The sequence below is a fragment of the Globicephala melas genome, chromosome 5, assembly GCF_963455315.2.
Source record: "Globicephala melas chromosome 5, mGloMel1.2, whole genome shotgun sequence".
Taxonomy (NCBI): domain Eukaryota; kingdom Metazoa; phylum Chordata; class Mammalia; order Artiodactyla; family Delphinidae; genus Globicephala; species Globicephala melas.
In genome coordinates this window covers 62,246,577-62,267,140 of record NC_083318.1, presented here as the reverse complement: position 1 = coordinate 62,267,140, position 20,564 = coordinate 62,246,577, and the positions used below count along the sequence as shown (strand labels likewise).

General features: G+C 44.2%; 1 protein-coding gene across 1 annotated transcript in view; it reads left to right on the top strand.

Moving 5' to 3' along the window:
* Positions 1-681: 681 nt before the first annotated feature.
* RELL1 (RELT like 1) overlaps positions 682-20,564 on the top strand; it is a 61,520-nt gene continuing 41,637 nt past the window's right edge. The window contains exon 1 of the mRNA XM_030881014.3: positions 682-886. Coding sequence (XP_030736874.1) covers positions 799-886 — 88 coding nt within the window. The 5' untranslated portion in view covers positions 682-798. The remainder of the gene's footprint in view (positions 887-20,564) is intronic.

Here is a 20,564-nt window from a genome sequence, read left to right as displayed (position 1 = left end):
CAATGTGGGCACAGCATTTTTTAAAATAGGCAATTTGTTCCTGGAGGTATGTAGAGGTTTTTTCCCCCAATAGGAACAGCTTAAATGGAAGTGGAGATAGGAAGAAATTTAAATGATTTGGCTTTTCTCATTTTCAAACATTGGAACTTGACATCCCGCGCAGCGCCCCTCCCCGGACCAGTCACCTAGGGGAATGCCAGCTGAACAGATAACGCCAACAGAGGAAGAAGATGGTGACCATCCCAATGCTGGCCATGTCCACCCGTCCAGAGCTTCCTGACCTGCTCTTTTTCCTCTTCCCACACCCGCCTAGTCCCAGCGCCCTGGAGGACAAGCCCCGGCGACCCTGCCCCGACCCCGGGCTCCCGCACTATGTGGGCGGCTGCTGTACAGAGGGTCTGGGAAAGAGAACCAGCGAGCGGACAGGAGGGGCCTCGCCCAGTGGGCGGGGTACGGGGCGGGGCCATGGCCGAATCCGGGAGGCGGGAGCTGCGGACGGACTTGGAAAGGAAGCCGGGGCGAAGCGGCGAGGCTGGACCAGGCTGAGGTGGGCGGGTCCGGGGGCGGGGTCACTGGATGTGCCTCCTGCCAGTGCGGGCGGAGCCGGGGGCTAAACTGGGAGAGGCAGGGCCGAGAGGAGGTGGGTGGGGCCTGAGGGGAGGGTCCCTGGTGGGGCTGGGTGCACAGCGCGCGGGGGCTGAGCCCAGACAGTCTGTCAGCGCGCGGGCTCCAGAGCTGCTCTTCGTGCCGGAGTCCGGGACGGGGCGCCCCGGGGAAGGAGGGCGAAGGGCCGCGGCGATGGCTCCGCCGGGACTCCTGGAGTCCGCTGTCCTCGCCGCAGCTGTCTTCGTGGGAGGCGCCGTGAGTTCGCCGCTCGTGGCCCCGGGTGAGTGCCCTGTAGCAGCCGGGGCGCGCAGGAGGAGGCGAGGGATCGGGACTGTAGTCCCGCTGCTCCTCGAGCTGCCCTGGTCCTGGCACAGCCGTAGGATCCCGGCGCTGAACATCTGGCTGTCTGGGGGTGGCCCGGGCCGGGCGCGGCGCGTGGAGATGGCTCCCGTCCCTCCCAGCCTGCTCGGCTCCCGCCTTCCCTCCTCCGAGGACCTGTTACCCCCCGGCCCCACCTCTGAGCTGTCTGGCGTGTAGGGACCCGGCCGGCTCTTGCCTTCCTCGGGAGCCCTTCCGCCCGGGCCCAGCAACCTGGAGCCCTGCGGACCCCTTTCCTGCCCTTGTCCTCAAAGGCCCCGCGAGCGGAAGATCGTGACACTGGGCACCGGGTGCGCTGTCGCCGCCTTCCCCCTCCTCCTTTTTTTTTTTAAAATCTTAAAACCTTGAGGAGTTACAATTTCTTTCCTTTCCAAGTTTTAATTTATTTTCGTGGTTGATGGATTCTTGTAACAGGTTGGGGATTTCTGGTTTCCTCCCACATATCCTGGATAAGTCAGGCTTGGAAAAACGGAGGGCGTGTTTGTAAACTTACCTTTTTGTTTTTCTTCTTTGAGTTGATTCCTGTCACCACAAAAGGAACTTTCTGTGGTCAGAGCAGGAAGCCACCAGCAGAGATGATAAAATGCTGTCCCCAATGATGAACTTGGAGCAGTTTTTAATTGAAATCTAAGAGGAGGTGTAACTTTTACGGAAGTCCTTTCTCACACTCTTGTTTTTATAATTATAGACACCAGGGATTCCTTACCACCGAGCCCCTTCTTAACTGCCACCTTACAGCAGTAGTTTAAAAAAAAAAAACGTATACCTTCTTGTCCAGCTGGGGTTCCTAGAGCCTGGAATCTTACGTCAGCAAGCTCTTCCAAGCTTGAGCAGCTCCTCTTCAGTCCAAATAATAAGCAATAACTGGAAGCCTTCCAACCATAACTATCTCCTCCATAGAAACACATATACTGCTCTTCACTCCTAAGAAGAATCCACTTGCTTACAGCTTTTAAACTGGCTTATCACTCTGGCCTTCACTTTTTTGTAGAAATCAGAATACGTTAGGAAGGGAACATATGTCTCCTGAGTCTTTATTAGCAGATCTGTATTTCCTTCAGCCATCCACCCTGAGGAAATGGCCGCTAGTGACATGTATTATTGGATGGGAGATTTTGGTTTTCACCCTGCATTTCATTGCTGAGACAGGTAGATGCATCATTAGGTTCCAATTGGACCCCAGGTTGTAGACAGTACTTAGAGGGCTAGAGTCAGTTGCTCCAGAATTTGAAGAGCTTGACCTGGGAGGGAAACTGTTAATAATTCAGCACATGATGCATGTAATCAGTCAGAGCAGGAGAAATCATCTGTAGAGTGAGTTTGTGTTTTGATGGACCTTTGAGCAACACACAGCTTTCAGGACTGGAATGTGATGACAAAACTCTTAATTACACAGTATAACACTTGAGAAGAATGAGGTATCTAAAAAGGAAAGGGTACGGAGTACAAATATGCCAGTGTGACTTGAGACCTGTTTTGTGATGAAAAGATGCCCTGACCAGCCACCATCTGGTCCCCGTGGAACCTAAGATGGTGTTAATGTTTGTAGGGAATGTTTTAGGGAAGCAGGGAGAAAGATGGGGAGTAATGTTGAGTGCCTGCTATGTGTCAAGCTTTGAGTTGGGCACTTTATATTCATTTTTATACTTATTTCTCAATTCTGTGAAGTTATTTCCAGTGAGGCACCTGAGGCCCAGAGAGATTAAACAATTGGCCCAACATCACATAGCTAGTGTATCCGTCAGCATTCAGTCCAAGAAGCAGAATCACTAGGAGGGGAGTGTGTGTGTATGTGTGTCTATGTGTATCTTTATCTTTGATAACCCAGCCTGCTTGATTCCAAAGTTCATTCTCTTTGCACTGTACTGCACTGCTCCCCAGAGAGAAAATAGAAAAGAAATCACCTTCAGCTGTCTTGTTGAGATTCTAAGATAGGGAGTTTAGGACATCATAATATTGTAAACATTGGGTTATCAGAAGATGGGAAGTAGAGAAAAGAAGGACAGTTAAGTGCACAGTGGGTAGTGGCAAAGTCTCTGACTTCCTGCCTAGTAGAAGAATCTCATTAAGCTTAAGAATCTCATTAAGCTTCTCATTAAGCAGCATTCGAAACTATATACCACCAGCACCAGAAGGGATGGTTTTCCACATCTTGGCTTATTTATGTCTTTTAACTTCTCTGGTTACTTAGGGCGTAGTTTCTCTGCAGACAGTGGGCATGGCCTTTGAGTAAGGAGTGGGCTGAAAAGGACCAGGGGCTGGTGAATGAGAGGTGCCCTCTCCTGGGGCTCTGTGGGCTTCCATCCAGACTCCTGATTCCTCATTTAGATGCTAACGATAAGCTTTATTAAATTCTGGGTTCTCCTTTGGCCAGGTAGCTGCCTAGCTGTATATTTACATTAATCTTAGTCAGTGGACAGAATGTTTTGAGAAGGCACTCCTTGGAGCTTGGGCTTCCCTGCCCAAATTTCATTTAAAGAGAAAATGCAAAATTCGAGGCGTGCCTGTCCTTCCCTATCTCCCCATCCCCACCCCATCCCCGCCCCCAAATAAATCAAACTATTTGGGAGTTTCAGTAGTCGCATTTGAATGAGAGAGACCAAAGCCCCAGGTGATAGAGAAAAAAGTTTTCATTATTACTTTTTAAAAAATTGTCTCTGATGTTGAAGTTTAATTACACGTTGGGGCAAAAGAGTTGTTATTTGACACCAAAAAAAACATGATTTAAATTGTCATTGGTTAAAACTATTATGTTGAGTTGTTTCTGAGAATTTTAGGGCAGTTACTTCGGAAATTCTAAGGATTTGGTGGGCTGCTGAAAGCAGGGAGAACAGTGAGTCTGGCTAAAATTGGAATCTGCAGTTAGTACACTGTGGGCCCTTTTCAGAGGAAGGAATGCAGTGTTTATGATACCTGTTTTGTGGCAGGCTCTGGTCTAAGTACTCAGATCATTTAATTCTTACAACATCTTGTCAGCTATATAGTTTTATTCCTCCATGTATAGATGAGGAAGTTGAATTCTGAGAAGTTAACTTGAAAAGGTCACTTACCTGTGTAAGTTGGATTTTGACGTGGACTCACATGTATTCAATTCTGAGGCCTATTATTGTTACCAAATCATTTTGTTTTTCTTTAGAGTGAGGAATTTCTTTTTACTGTAAGATATTTATAAAGAATCATTAATAGGATAATGGCATGATAGAGTAGAAAGAGCACCAAGCTCTAAGTCAGAACCCTGGACTTGAAATGTGCCTGCCGCTTTCTGGAGTGTGGCTCTCTCTGCCTCCATTTTCTTGCCTGGAAAATGGGTGTGTGCCAACCCCTATCTTTTTCTGCCTTACTGGCTGCTAGTGAGGAGCAAATGAGCTGGTGTCTCTGAAAGGTCTTGGCAAATGGCAGAGTGGTATATATCTTCTATCCTGTGTATCTTTTTTCCTGTATTTCTTACCCAAAGTGCCCATTAGACTAGACTTATAATGTCAACCAAACAACTGTCTAATAAATGTAGACCACACATGTTTTCATTCTGGAAGTGGTGAGGGTTTTGCAGTCATAGGTTCATTGTAAATATATAAAGTCTGGAGTGACACCTCAGATTCATGAGTTTGCTGCCATTGACTGGGAGTTAAGTAGCCAAACCTTTTTTTCCCATTTCTCCTCAGCTAAAATACAGTGCTCTTGGTATTTCTGGATAATTCCCCAAAAGATCTAAAGTTTTGGGGGAAAGGGAGAGAATAACGCTTGATCTCATTACTCCAAGACACTTGTCACTGTCAGCCTATTTCATTCTGGTCTTCTTTGTATGTATTTTCTACTTGGAGGGGATCATAATGCAAAGATACTTTTCTACCTGGCACTTTTTACCTAATGTTATACTTAAAGGCTTCTCCATTTCCCTACACACCCACAAAGTGGCTGCATAATATTGCATTACATGGTTCTCTGTCTTCTATCTCACTGTGCTTCCATTTTAGATTTTAGATTTTGCTAATTTTTTTCCACTCTGCGGCATGTGGGATCTTCCCGGACCGGGGCAAGAACCCGTGTCCCCTGCATCGGCAGGCGGACTCTCAACCACTGCGCCACCGCTAATTATTTTTAAACGAATTTTAAAAGTCATTGTTTAGTGAACATCTATGCAAAACTTTGTCTGGATATCGATGACTTCCATAGAAAATGGGTTCCTGAAAAGGCAATGTTGGGGTCAAAGGTATTCATGTTTGAGGCCATTGATGCCACCAACCTTAGTGACCTGAAGGTTGTTCCAGTTTACATTCTCACAGCAGTGGTCAAAAGACTCACTTTTCATACCATTGGCATTTTCTCTGAAAAACATATTTGCTAAATTGTAAGGCAAAAAATTATACCTTGATTGTTTAAATGTGTATTCTTTGATTACTAATAGGTTGACTATTTTCTTCTAGTATAATATTTGAGCCATTTGCACATGCCTGTAATCCTTTACGGACAATTCTGAAATCTGAAAAACTCCGAAAACCAGAAGATTTTTGAGGCTTTTTGCATACTTCGTTGGCGGGTGAAACCTAACCGGAACCAGTGTGAATATTGCTAAGTTTTGGCTGCAGTAATAATAATGAGTTTGATTTCTGAGTGTTACATAATGTGTGCTAAATGCATTGTTACCTTTGTAGAATTACAAAGTCTGAATTTCGAGGCACATCTGACCTCCGGGCTTTCAGATAAGGGATTATGGTCCTGCATTTCCTCTTTCGTGACTCATCTGCTCTTGTTTGCGGGCAGCCAAGTGTAAAACTGCTCAAAATAGTAAAATACCCTATGGAGAAAAAGAACTCCTCAAATGAGTGGCACGTCGTGAAAAGAAGCACTGCTTTGGTATTTTAGTGGGGAACCTAATAAAGCAAAGATACTTTGGCAAAGCTGAGGTTTCCTCTGTTCTAGGTGGGTTTAGGGATGGGTGCCCATTATAATGGAAACTCTGCTTTCCTCTGCCAGTTATTGACACAGCTTTCTTTGTAAGGGAGAAAAGAAACGGAATCCGCCCAAGGGACTTTTGGGGGAGGGAAGGTTGGTAGAGGGTGGTGGATACCCCAGGCAAACTGAGTTCCCGTGCCCAGTCATCTCAACTTGAGGATCCTCGTGCCAAACTTGTTGAACTCAGGGATCTTCTATCCCCCCTTTGCCGTGCCCCAAGTTTCCTGCCTTCTTGTCTTTGGTCATCTCAGGATCCCAAACAGCTTCCAGTTCTTCCCGACTCTCCCCTCCCCCCATTTTGTTTGCACACCCCTGGGTATAACTGCATTCCAACTACTAAGAAAGTGCCTGTTGTACAGAGGGCAAAGAAATCTTTGAGCCACTTTCCTCATCTGTGTTGTGGAGAAAATATGGTAGAGTTGCCTCATTGGCATCGTTGTGACAATTACATGAGATAAAAATGTAAGGGTGCCTTGCGCAGTGTTTGGCATGTAGTAAATGCTAAAAAAATATATTATTATTACTTTGTCCTTAACCAAATACTACCTGTCATAGCTCTCAGATGGGACAAAGTTGCTGGCCGCTCCAGAATTTTCCTTTCGGGCTCTCTGCCGTTGCCTGAGGTGTCCCCTGACTCATATGGCTCCTGAGCGCAGGCTGCTGAGGCTGCGGTGTCATGGGCACGAGGTTGAGGAAGCAAGTTGGGCAGCGCCAAGGTGCCAGGGGAGGAGTAGGGACCAGTGAGCCTGGCAGGGAGCTCTCTCGGGGTGCAGGGGATATGTGGGGCTGAGCCATTAGCTACCAAAATTAGGCAACGAACGAGAAAAGGAAAAAAAGAAAGAAACCGTTAATCTTTATAAGGGTAGATAGAATGTGGCAGTTTCTTTGGGAAGAATTTTGAAAAGTTCACCAACTGGTTTTTCTTTAGCTGGTGGATTTGTAGGTACAGTCACAAAGTTTTGACAGTTTTCCCCTAGGATTGGTGTAATCATCCCATTGACATCCTGTTTGATTATCCAGGGTTGAACTGGTCATTGTTCATCTTCTCATTGTTCACCGGTGAATGTTATATTGAAGTAGGATATAATTAGAAATATATATAATATAAATAATAATATATAATATATGATATGTATAATATATGTGTAATAAGAAATATATTTAGTCTCTGTCCTCAGTTCGTGATGCAAAATTCCTCAGACCCTTGGGATTTCCTAAATGATAGGAGTGTCTTTTCTTTGTGAGGAGCCCCCTTTGAGCAAATGCTAATGAGGGGACTTAGGGTGGTACCCCTGATACCCTCAGGATGGGGCTGGTCACCTGAAGGAGGGTGGGAGTAGAGGGTTGAAACTTTCAGCCTCACCCAGCCACCTCTTCCCAGAGGGAAGGGGAGGAGGCAGGAGGAGGGCCACAGATTAAGTGCTTTAAAAATCTGAATAACAAGACTTGATGAGTTTCTGGGTTGGTGACCGTAAAGAGATGTGTGGAGAGTAGCGCACCCAGAGGGCACGGAAACCCCACCCCTTTCCCCGTCCCGTCCCTTGCCCTGTGCACCTCTCCCCTGTCTGTTCCCGAGTTGTGTCCTTTTATAATCAACTGGTGATCTAGTAAGCAGAATGTTTCCCTGAGTTCTGTGAGCTACTCTAGAAAATTAATTGAACTCAAGGAGGGGGTCATTGGAACCTTCAATCTATAGCCAGTTGATCAGAAGTACAGGTGACAACCTGGACTTAACATTGGCATCTGACGGATGGGGGGCTGGGGAGTGCGGTGGGGAGTCTTTGGGTCTGAGCCCTTAACTTGCGGGATCGGATGCTCTCTCCAGGTAGTGTAGGAAATTGAGTTAGTTTCTTGGTGGTGCGGGGGAAACACATGCTGGAATGAGGAGGTAGAACCCTGTAGCATTAAGGCTGATGATCTCCTCAAAGCTTATTGAGCAGACGAGGATACTGAGTCAGCCTAGCCAGGTCTTAAGGGGGTTCTTTACTCTGTCTAGGACGCTTCCCACTGTATGAAAGCTGTCTCTCCACCTCAGTGGACCTCGCTTTGCTCGCTTTGCTGCATCTGGCAAGGTCTACACTTGCACTTGGTCCTTACGCTCCGGGGCCTGGTTTCTCAGCTCTCTGGATCTGGGGTGAGCAGGCCCTGAGGAGAATGACTTTGGCTAACTGACTCCTGTGAGTAATTGTGTTGTTCTTAGTCACGTAATGTTAGCGTCAGAGGGGACTCAGTGTTCCTCTTATAGTTCGTCCCTCCCTTTGCAGATGGGGAAGCTTCAGGTTCAGGAGCCGGCGGGAATCAGGAAGGGCCGTAGCCCATAGTCGAGGAGCAGAACGTTAGATTTGGTGAGGGAGGGCCTGTGTGTGTGTCTTGGTCACTGTCCAAGGCCCAGATCCAAGCACAGGACCCGGAACAGAGCAGATGCTTAAAAACATTGGAATGAAGGAAGGAAGGAAGGAAAGAAGCCAGGGGTGGAATCCAGGTGTTTTGACTCAGCCCAAGGTGTTTTCTTTATACTAAAGTGAAGACTTATGCTTTCCAAAATCATCCCTAAGTCTTAGCTGTAAGTCTCCTCCTCCATCTCCCTTCCCGAAATGGAAAGAGACTGCTTTGTCTGTCAGCCTCCACGGGCTATATTGCTCCGAAAGCCTGAGGCAGAGACTCTGGTTAAGGAGAAAAAAAGAATGACAATAAAAAAGTAAGCAAATACTGCCTTATCAGGTGAATATGCTGGAACATCAACACATTTGAATGTGTTAGTGAAAATTTTCAGTGCAAAGGTTTTCAAAACTCAAATCCGTTCGTGAAGTTCTTTTCAATGACAAACTGAATTCAGTTGTGTTGCTACACCAGTACTTTAAATGCATCTATTAGTTTTATGTATATATATATCATATTCCCAATTTTATAATACTTTATACCTTTCCTTTATACCTTCGTTTCACAGGTTAATTCTTTAAGTTATTTACTCATTCAGCAAATATTAGCCAAGTGCCTTACTGGGGTGCAAGACACTAGGATGAAGTGATGCGAATAGAATAGACACAGTCTGTGCCTTTACGGAGCCAGCGCAGGTTATCAGGGAGGATGATTAAACAAGCAATAATGATAAAATGTCATTACTACCTCGATAAGGAAAGTATGGCACTGGGTCAGAGTACCTGACCTGGGGCTGGAGGTGGGATGAGAGTTGAGTACAGGTTGAGCAAGACTTTCTGGAGGAAATGAAGTGTGAATTTATAGTCGTAAAAGTGTCAGCATTAGTCAGGTGAAGGGGACACGTGGTTGTGGAACAGAGGAGGTGAGAACGAGCAAAGCCATAGCATTGGTCCCTAAACTTGAGCATGCATCAGAATTAACTAGAATGCTGGTCAAAACACAGGTAGATCGCTCTCCCCCTCCTCCAGTGTCTGTAGGTCTGGGAAGGAACTGGAGAATTTGCATTTCTAACTGCTTCCCAAATGATGCTGTCTAAGTATCTTTTTTTTTTTTTTAACATCTTTATTGGGGTATAATTGCTTTACAATGGTGTGTTAGTTTCTGCTTTATAACAAAGTGAATCAGTCATACATAAACACATGTTCCCATATGTCTTCCCTCTTGCGTCTCCCTCCCTCCCACCCTCCCTATCCCACCCCTCCAGGCTGTCACAAAGCACCGAGCCAATATCCCTGTGCCATGCGGCTGCTTCCCACTAGCTATCTACCTTACTACGTTTGTTAGTGTGTATATGCCCATGACTCTCTCTCGCCCTGTCACAGCTCACCCTTCCCCCTCCCCATAACCTCAAGTCCATTCTCTAGGAGGTCTGCGTCTTTATTCCTGCTTTACCCCTAAGTTCTTCATGACATTTTTTTTTCTTAAATTCCATATATATGTGTTAGCATACGGTATTTGTCTTTTTCTTTCTGACTTACTTCACTCTGTATGACAGACTCTAGGTCTATCCACCTCATTACAAATAGCTCAATTTCGTTTCTTTTTATGGCTGAGTAATATTCCATTGTATATATGTGCCACATCTTCTTTATCCATTCATCCGATGATGGGCACCTAGGTTGTTTCCATCTCCGGGCTATTGTAAATAGAGCTGCAATGAACATTTTGGTACATGAGTCTTTTTGAATTTTGGTTTTCTCAGGGTATATGCCCAGTAGTGGGATTGCTGGGTCATATGGTAGTTCTATTTGTAGTTTTTTAAGGAACCTCCATACTGTTCTCCATAGTGGCTGAACCAATTCACATTCCCACCAGCAGTGCAAGAGTGTTCCCTTTTCTCCGCACCCTCTCCAGCATTTATTGTTTCTAGATTTTTTGATGATGGCCATTCTGACTGGTGTGAGATGATATCTCATTGTAGTTTTGATTTGCATTTCTCTAATGATTAATGATGTTGAGCATTTGTCTAAGTATCTTAACCTGGAAATCCGTCCCCTCTTCATGGGCTAGTCGTCCTGTTTTCCTGCCCATCCTTGAAGCTGAGATATAGGATAACACTTCCAGGAAACCCTTCCTAGGCATTCTCAGTGATTTTATCTCCTGTGAATATACATCTCGAGTCCATGAATACATGTTGGATCTATTGTATGTTATTTAACATAGAATCATAGGCAGTTGTTTCCACTGTGTTTTGTGTTAACTAGACAGCAGAGCACATAAGACACACTCAAATATTTGATTACTTGATCAGGTTTATTTCTTGCAACCTCTATGAGGAGCAGGTTGCTCTATTCTGTTTTGTAGAGATGAGGAAACAGATGTACAGAGGGATAACCAAGATGAAGAGAAGTGAAATGTCTCATTCAAGTCCTAGATGAGGGGAAGCCAAAGCTATATATATGTTAATTGTTCTCAAATGTTCTTTGTTGTTATTTGAAATTACATGTACTCCATGCTCAGCGCTACTGGTGGAAGGATGGCCTTATATTTATTTACTATTATTATTTTTTTACTTTTTCATTGTAGGTCCATCTACTGAAAGAGAAAACTAAGGCAGTTTATTATTTGAATGTAGATTTTGTTCTTAGTGGAAAATGAGTGATTATCCAAGGAATTCTTCAGGAATTGTCTATTTACTTTTAGAGTACATATTTGAAGGGACTAATTCAATTTACATGTCATTAGATTTTGAAATGGTTTTTATAAAGTTTTGGTATGAGGGAGATATTTTAAAAAATCTATTTCAGTTTCCTGAAAAGACACAGATTAAACAATTATGCCATTACCCTTCTTAGGTGGCCAGCTAAGTTTAGCTGAGTAGTCGGAGATTTATAAAGAACCTGTACATAACATGTCACGTGATAGGTAAGGGTCACAAACAAACAACAAATTCTTTTCAATATCAGTAACATGCCAATCCTTCCTCCCGCATGCATATTATGAACATAATGTGGTTCTCTGAGATTCCTGTAACGGGTAGAAGTTGGAAGAATTCACTGGGTTTTCTGTCTCACAATATAACTCGGGAACACTAATTTTCAAATATTCCAATGGCTCTCCATAGCTGGAAGTCTCCAACACAATCATGTGAATTATTCACATTATAAGAAACGGCAGCCCGGAATTTCCTGGCATTGGTGAAGTGGCAGATGGCTAATGAACAGGCATTCCTTCATTTTTCTTTGCATGTTTGTGCTATAGAGTTGTATGGCCTGAATGCTTCTGAGGCTTCCTCAATTCTTTCCAACCTCCTCCTCCACTATTAAAGCAAAACACAAAACAACCACCCACAGGAAAAAAAAAAGAGGCATGGGCTATCGCTTAAAGCCAGATGATAGGGCCAAGGAAGCTGGGTTTTGAAGGTAAAACTCATTTCCCATGCATGATTGCCAAGTCAGTGTCTTGATAGTCTTTGCGGGTAAAACAGGTAGATATTCCATACAAACAGCATGCAATTCATTTAAAAATGAGGGCCTTCTTTGAGGTACTGTTAGGTGTTGTGTAGGTATATAAAATGAACAACAAACTTGGTTTCCATTCTCTACTAACTTGTGATTGAGAAGGGAGAGGAGATAAGCTATGAATACAAATTGTTATAGAATAACGGAGGATGTATTTGGTATCATCAGAGACCTACAGACGAAGTGCCACGTGGGATCACAGAGGAGAGAGACTTTCCTTCTGATAGAAGGGATGGAAAAGCCTTGAGAGCCTAAAACTTGGCATTTTAAGCAGACCTTAAAGGGGAGTGTGGGGATGGCAGCCCAGCAAAAGGAACAGTTTGTGCAGAGGTGTGGAGATAGGTCAGGAGAGGTCAGTGCAGACCTGGTGAGACTGCAGAGGGTGGGTTGAGGCTAGGCTCTGGGGCTCCTGAAACTAGGTGCTTGACTGTGCAAGCAGTTGGGGGCTAAGGATGGGGTGCAGTGGAGGACAGGGGACCAGAAGGGCCCTCAGGCATTGCAGTGTGATGGAAGAGCTCCAGATGCTGAGCTGAGTAAGACCTGAGTACCAGACATGGCCCCAGTACTTTCAACAAGGCCATTGAGATTGCTGTGCTGTTTCCTCATCTGGAGAAAAGGGGGAGGGTTGGGGGTGGGCAGGGAGAGGGGGAGGGAAGGAGAGGGAGAGAGAATGAATATACCTGTTCTTTATACATCTCAAAGTTGTTTGGAGGATCAAACGAATAATGTAGCCCTTTGTAAGTAATACAAATATGACCTATATAGTGTATAGGTTTAATATCATGCATATGATATATAGATAGAAACAAGTTTTCCAAGTTTGCTGGGAAATTAGAATTATGAAGTAAGTGCAGTGAATCGTCTTGGTGGTGTGAAGGCCAGAAAGTGCTCATGAATGGTAAAGGCTAGAGTAAATCCTCTGAAATTGTGTAAATCATCTTGCCTCTTGAATTCTTCATTGCTTAACATTTATTTTTAGAGGACTGTTGTGCATGTCCAGCTTTTGCGCTAGCTATTGTTGGTCAAGTTCTCATTGTTTTCTTCTCTCTCCAGGCGAGCCCAGGTCAGGAGGGCAGTGCTGGCCATCAGTGTTTAGGGTCGTGTCTTTAAATAAAACATGCAGATCAACACTGCGTTGATTTATAAAACCCTGCTTGGCTAAGGGCTCTATCTCTCTGTCACTTCTGGCAAGTCCGTTTTCTTAGTCCCTTGATTTCTTATAACGTGACCGAATAGATTTGGGGGAGGAAAAATAACTCACTTGAAAGTAATTTAGTGTACATTAGGTGCCTTCATATTATGGACATAGTGCTTACAGAGACAGAGGACTTGGTGTGTCTTAGTGCCTGGGAGCCGGTGGGATAGGAAGCGGGGAGTCTTCAAGGAAGGAAGAATTCTTTTGCTTGAACCATATGATAAAGTAGTTGATCTTTTCCATGTCATTCAGTGATGCACCTTGATATATAAATAAGACTCTTGACTTTGAGTCAATGTGGTATAATAAAGGCTATATATATGTGTGTGTGTATATATATATGTGTGTGTGTGAATATATATGTGTGTGTGTGTATATATATATTTGGTTTTTGTCCCATGTTCCTAGCACAAAACTCATAAACCCTTGGAATTTTCTGAGTGATAGGAGTGTCTTTTGTTATTCTTAATGAAGCCTTTAGACTATATCTGAGTTCACCCTAATGAATGACTCTTGGTGGGCACTTAGATAGCTTCAGGATGAGGGCAGGTTGTCAGAGGAAGCAACTTCATGATTATAGCGGGTTGGAACTTTTAGCTGTATCCGCTGAACTCAGGGAGGGGTGAGGTTTTGACGATTGAGTTAATCACCAACGGCCAGTGACTTAATTAATCATGCCTATGTAGTGAAATTTCTTAAAACTTTGATACAAACTCTGAAACAAGGAGGCTAAAGGAGCTGCTGGGTTGGTGAACCCATGGATGTGCTGGGAGGGTGGTGGGTCTGGAGAGATCATGGAAGCTCTGCGCTACCTCCCCTCCCCACCCCCAATTCTTTGCCCTACACATCTCTTCCATTTGGCTGTTCCTGAGTTGTATCCTTTATAATAAAATGATAATAATAAGTATAGCGCTTTCCTGAGCCATCATAGCAAAGTGTCGAACCTGAGGGAGATGATGGGAAGCCCTGACTTTGTAGTGGGTTAGCCTGGTTAAGTGGTTAGATGCCATTTGCAGCCCGTGTCTAACGTGGGGTTTGCACTAACTCCAGGCAATTGGTGTCAGAAATGAATTGCATTGCAGGACACCCAGTTGGTGATGGAGAATTAGTTGTTGGAAAATGAAGTAGTCAAGTCTTTCTTATTGTGAAATATCAATGCATAATATTAAAACATTGTGGCTGTAATATTCTCTGAAATTATGATAGTTTACTATTTAAAGACTGAAAAGTCCTTTAAGAAAAAATTATAGTGGGAAAGAAAAAAGTTATCAGGCCAGTGCCTTATTATTTATGTATTTACATTGTGTTTTATAGTGTAATAAAGTAGAAGTTACACCACTCTGTGGTTTCCATTGACCCGTCTCTCCTAAGGTGTAGACCAAAGATTTCATAGCCTTTTCTCTGCCTTCAGTCAGTGGAAATATCTAGTACGTAAGTATTATGGATTGCAGTTATAGGTAGTCTCCTCACTAAGGGATTTTCAGTGCTTTGGTTTACCTCCACAGCATTAATATTACTATTAGGATAAACCACAGGAAATTACCAATATTCTACTGTTTTTGACCTACAGTGACAACAGTTTCATATGGTTCAAACTTAATAGGAATTAAGTTCTTATTGACTTTCTATCTGCAGTTTAGAAAAAAAACAACTGTCGTGACTGCCATCAAGACATTTAAGGGACTTCCCTGGTGGTCCAGTGGCTAAGACTCCGTGCTCCCAACGCAGGCGGCCCGAGGTTCGATCCCTGGTCAGGGAACTAGATCTCACATGCCACAACTAAGAGTTAGCATGCCGGCAACTAAGATAGCCTGCATTTCTTAAGGAAGATCCTGCACACGGCGACGAAGATCCCATGTGCCGCAACTAGGACCCGGCGCAGCCAAATAAATAAATATTAAAAAAAAAAAGGCATTTGAGAAAATACTCAAAGGCAAAAAAGAAAAAAATATGTACTCCCAAGTTCCACCAACAAAAGATACAAAATACTAAAAAGAAAATAAAAATAACTTGTAATCTCACTACTCAGAGAAAACAGGCAATAGAGCATAGAGTATGGGGCTCTGGAGCCAGGCTGCCTGTATTAAAATCTCACCTCTGCTATTTGCTAGCTGTGTGACCTGGTATAAGTTACTTGACCTCTCTGTGCCGTAGTTTTGTGTAAACATTTTCGTACTTTTTCTTTCAAAAAACTGAGATGGGACTTCCCTGGTGGCACAGTGGTTAAGAATCTGCCTGCCAATGCAGGGGACACGGGTTTGAGCCCTGGTCTGGGAAGATCCCACATGCTGCAGAGCAACTAAGCCCACGCGCCTCAACTTCTGAGCCTGCGCTCTAGAGCCCGTGAGCCACAACTACTGAGCCCACGAGCCACAACTACTGAAGCCCTCGCGCCTAGAGCCGCAAGCAAGAGAAGCCACTGCAATGAGAAGCCCGAGCACCGCAACAAAGAGTAGCCCCCGCTCGCCGCAACTAGAGAAAGCCCATGCGCAGGCAACGAAGACCCAACGCAGCCAAATAAATAAAGTAAAAAAAAATTTGTCTCAATAAAACTGAGATCATGTTAGCTCAGAATACTGCTTTGTGTTTATTTCTTCACTTAACATTTTTTATTAACAATTTTGATCATTTTGGCAAAGGGATATGGCAAATCCGATCCCTTCATACAAATAGTTTCCTAAACAAAGGGAAGTTTAGGATTTTCAATAAGTAATCAGCAATTTCAACAGTGTGGAGTGTAGATCAGATGGCTTTTTGATTTTGTTTCTTATAATGGTAGCAGGATTTTTTCTTTTGAAATAGGTATTTAATGCCAAAAAAATAGATAAATTGACCTGGAGAGACTATAACTTAAATGCACCTTCTCTTCCCAATAGTTGACTCGCTAGGGAAAACCATTCTCTCATTCTAGGTTTCTTATTGAAATAGATGAGAAATGATTACTCATAGATTATTCTACTCAAAACACTAACTCAACATAGAGATGAGCCATGGATAATCCCGTTTTGTGGAACTTTACTGAATATCAAAACTGGTAACTCTCACAGGCAATTGAGCACAGAGTATGGGACTCTGGAGCCAGGCTGCCTGGATTAAAATCTCACCTCTGCTACTTGGCTAGCTGTGTGACCTGGTATAAGTTACTTGACCTCTCTGTGCTGTAGTTTTCCTATCTGTAAGATGGGGTTGAAAACAATAGTGCCTACCTCATAGGGTTATTGTAAAGGTTGAACAAGTTCATACCTGTAAAGTGCTTGGAACAGTAATTATTACAAAGTATGCATCAGTACGTGACTAATATTAATAGTATTTTTCTAGGTGTCTTACCCTTGCTACTGGTTTTCAGAGTTCTTATTTGAGTTTCAGGCTACTGACATTCATTTATTCCCCTTAAATCAGGTTCTCGATATCTAGGGTTTTCCTAATTACTTCTGTTTAATCTTGCCTTTGTTTGCCTTTTCCGAAATGGTCTTTATTTTCTATCTTAGTTCCTGTTCCTTTGCTCTCTCTAACAGCCCCAGGGGAGAATTCCCGGCAGGCAGAGGACTTCATGACTTCCCCAGGAGGGGACCATGGCCCTCCACGTATACCATCTCTGCTCGCCAGTTTCCATATTCGCGCGAGGCTGGCCACGTGCCTGTCTAGCAGGAACACTGCCTGACTTAACCTGTGACTAATTGGAAAACCCTGCATTTAGGACTTTTGTAGTTTTCTGTTTAATTGTTACCCCTTCCTGTTCCTGGAAGGAAGAGAAACTGGACTGAAGTCAGCGTTATGGGAGCTACAGACTGGCCCCCGCAGTGCTGCCTTGGGCAGCTGCTCCCTCACCTCCAGGGTTTAAGGTATTTCTCTGCCCCCCACATTTAACTCTGTCCCTCCAGTTGGGCTCACACGCTTCAGTGTCTATTCCTGTCTGTTGGCTTTGTATTCCCAGCTGAGCTGGAAGCTTTGTGAGGATAGCAGTGTTTACACTTATTACCACTGATAACGAGCATCACAGCAATGCTAGCTAATGTTTATTGAGCACTTACTCTGTGCTAGGACCCTGGCTAAACCCGAGTTCATATCATTACTGCTCAGAAACCATTCTATTATTATCTGTATTTTATTTATTTATTTATTTTTTGTTTATCTGTATTTTAGAGATGAGGAAACTGGGTCACTGGGAAGTTAATGGACTTGCCTGGGGTCTCACAGGCAGGAAGCAAGAAAAAGCTAGCTTCTGCTTTTTGCCTTCTTTCTTTCTAGGGAGCAGCTTTGGTTGAGAGCTTGAGCCCTGCCTGCAACAGACCTTGGTTCAAATCCTGGCCATTCCCCAGATGAGTGACCTTGACCTCAATACTTTGTTCTTTAATGTCTCCATTTCTAAGATGGGACCTATCTAAGAGTCCTGAAGATTAAAAAAAAAAAAAAAGATAACGGGAGTAAAGATGCCCAGCTCAGAAATAAGCACTGGTAGTGAATGGTGGTAGAGTGGTTGAACTCCCAGAGGCCCTGGATGTGGGATGGTGAACCCCCAACACACCCCTGGAGAATCAGTCACTAAATCCCTCTCTCCCTCTGTAGGGCCGGTCACCCGGCAGTTTTCCTTTTTGAAGCCCACCCGGCTCGGCACCACACCTCGTTTTCCCACGTGGGTAGTTTGTGTTGTCTTCTGCGTGGTAGAAATTACTTGGCTGTACTCCCACCCTGGCAGGGGTGGGTTTTAGCCAGAAACCGGGGACCTAGCTCCTGGTGGCCTGGTCCTCTGAGTCAGCGCCCTCTCTGTGGAGCTCCAGGGCAGTCACTGGTTCGTAAGGGAACCCCCTCCTCCCTGGGCCCCCCTCTTGCAGTTTCTGCTAGAAACAGACTATCCGGGCCTGTCCTCTCCCCATTTGGTGGTTTTGTCCTGGCCCTTGCTGGTTAGCGTCCTCCCGTAGTTTAAATAATTTCTAACCTAGTCCCTGCTTGGCCTCTTGTGAGGAATGTTCAGGAACAGATCAGTTAGGGATTGCATCCCTGTGGAAAGAGGGCAGCGCCTTTGGTGAGGGTATGTCAGCTTTGCTCCTTGACGGACGCGGCAGTGTGGAATATGATGGAGTCCTGGGAAAATCCAGTGGAGGGCCAGTTCCCAAAGCTGGGCTTGGGAACATGCTGCCATTCGTGGCCTTCCTTTGAATCTTTGCTAACTGGAGCCTTCTGTTGATTTTGATGAATACAGGGGTTTGCTGGTATATTTACATCTTTTGGAAAGGGCTTACCCAACAAGTGGGTAAAGCTATGGGATGTATCAGTCGTCCAGCTCTGAAAAGAACTTATTTATATAAGTTTTTAAAAACTGTCAGCATTTGGCAAATGAAGGTACAAGTGCATTGGACATTCTGTCCCACCAAATAGCATCTTAACAAAACTGCTGATCCAGTTGCAGTGAAAGTGGACACTTGATCAGTAATCGAGGAACCCTTCTGGAAGGATGGAATCTGCTTTCACAATTCACAGGTTGCATGTGGCAAATGTTAAAGGTGTTCCTACTATGTTCCAGGAACTGTGACAGGGGTTCAGGGTACAATGATAGGACATTCTCCTTGCTACTTGGGGAAACAGGAGTGTTTGGCTTAAATCAGCCTTTTCCTGCAAGTTCTGTCACCCACATTGGGTTTCCTAACGTTGACCACAGTATGCCCGAGAGATGTGCTTGTAGTGAAGTGTGTGTGTGGGGGGCTGTCAGTGGCTCCTGAGTGTTGGTTCTTCTGCCTGGCTCATTTCTGTATCTCCCCAGTGAAGTCATGTTAGACCACTGATTTATTTGCAAAATGAGGATCTCATCCACCCTCTTGTCTACTTCCTTGGGATTAGACGTTTCAGATAAGACAATGACTGTGTCAAGTGTCATCTGAGTGGAAACTTTTATATTTTATATGATGTCTCTAGCTAATAATGTATGTGATTGAAGATTTTCTTTTCCATTCTTTCTTTCCCTCCCTCCCTTCCTTCCTTCCTTCTTCCTTTCTGAAAGATTTTTAGATGCCATGCAACTAACATTGTTAGCACAAATTATGTTTGTGACAACTATTGAATTGCTTCGAAGTATAATAGTTTGTGAGTAATAATGTGAAAACATACCTGTGAACAAGATGCTTTTCAATAGATAGAAAAAAGTCTTCCTTTTACTTTCATAATAGTTATGGAGCAGTAAGATAGAGTTCTACTTTAGAGTGATCTTTTGCTTTTTGTAGTAGAAATTAATATTGGGAAATTTTATGCTGCTGAGAATATTTTAAAAAATGACGTCAATACAAATTTATCTTGCTGTAGCTGACTTTAACACTTTTTCATGAAGATGATTCTTACATTTAACAAGATGCATGCAGATTCCAATGTTTATCACACATGACAGGGTCATTTGGCGAGAGGCACCTTTTTAGTGTTTAAGGGCATTCGAGGGGGTGCAGACCTGGGCTCCAGCCCAACTCTGTGGTCAACTGGTGATGGTTTAACCCACCTGTTTACTGTGAGGCATGTGTCACTTACTAGGTAAAACTGAAAACCAATCTGCACTCTTACAGACGCTGCTAAACAATGTGGATAAGTGTGCAGGGCTCTGGGGTCTCAAGGCTTGGCTTGAATCCTGTCCCACTACATGTTAGGACTTGTTATTGAACCTCCACGGGCCTTATTTTCCTCATCTGCACATGGGGGTAATGAGACAACCTACCTTAAGATGTGGAAATGAAATGGAATTGTGCATGAAGCACTGCAAACACTCGGTAAATGCTGCCTTACAGTTACCTTAACGGAGCAACTCATTCTTTATAACACACCACCTTTAGAAAAGAATCTGAAGTGATTATTGAATCTCTGAAGTCCATTGCTTTGCAGACATATCAAGCAAATGTCTTTTAAGAAATTCTAATTTTTCTTGAGTTGATGTAATTTACAATTTGAAAGGTGAGGAAGGGTCTACAGTCAAAGTCTCATTCCACTCCTGTCCTCCAGCTACCCACCCACCCCATCTCCAGGAAACTGAGAGTGCTACAGAACTAAAGACAAAAAAATCCTCAAATGGACAACACTGAATAGCAAGAGAAAGAGGAGAGGCAGAGGAAGGGGTAGGAGTATAGGAAAAGGGAGGGGGAGGTTCAGCTGGGGTCTAAACTGCTGAGCTCTCCTGCCCTGCAGCCCCTTAGGCATCGCCCTCGCTTATACCCCTCTCTGAGGACCCCACGATGTGGGGTTCTTCTCCCCTTGGGACTCCTCAGCCTTTTCTGTCTTAGAGGCATGGTGGGTGACTTCCTGGCCTGTGTCCCAGTGCAGACACTGGCAAGCTGACCTTGCCCCATGTTGGGTGAGCTCAGGTCAGATAAGCCTTCTGTGTCATCTGAATGCAAACCACTGTTTGAGGTATTCTGGGAGATTCAGGAAGAGTCCAGAAGTTGAGATCCTTGACTTCTCAAAGCACTGGTGTCCTAAACTGAATCCCTTCCCAAGGAGTAGCTGTGGGGCTGTAGCTCTTTTCTGTTTTTTTCAATCTTTTGGTGCTCTTGAAGAATTGG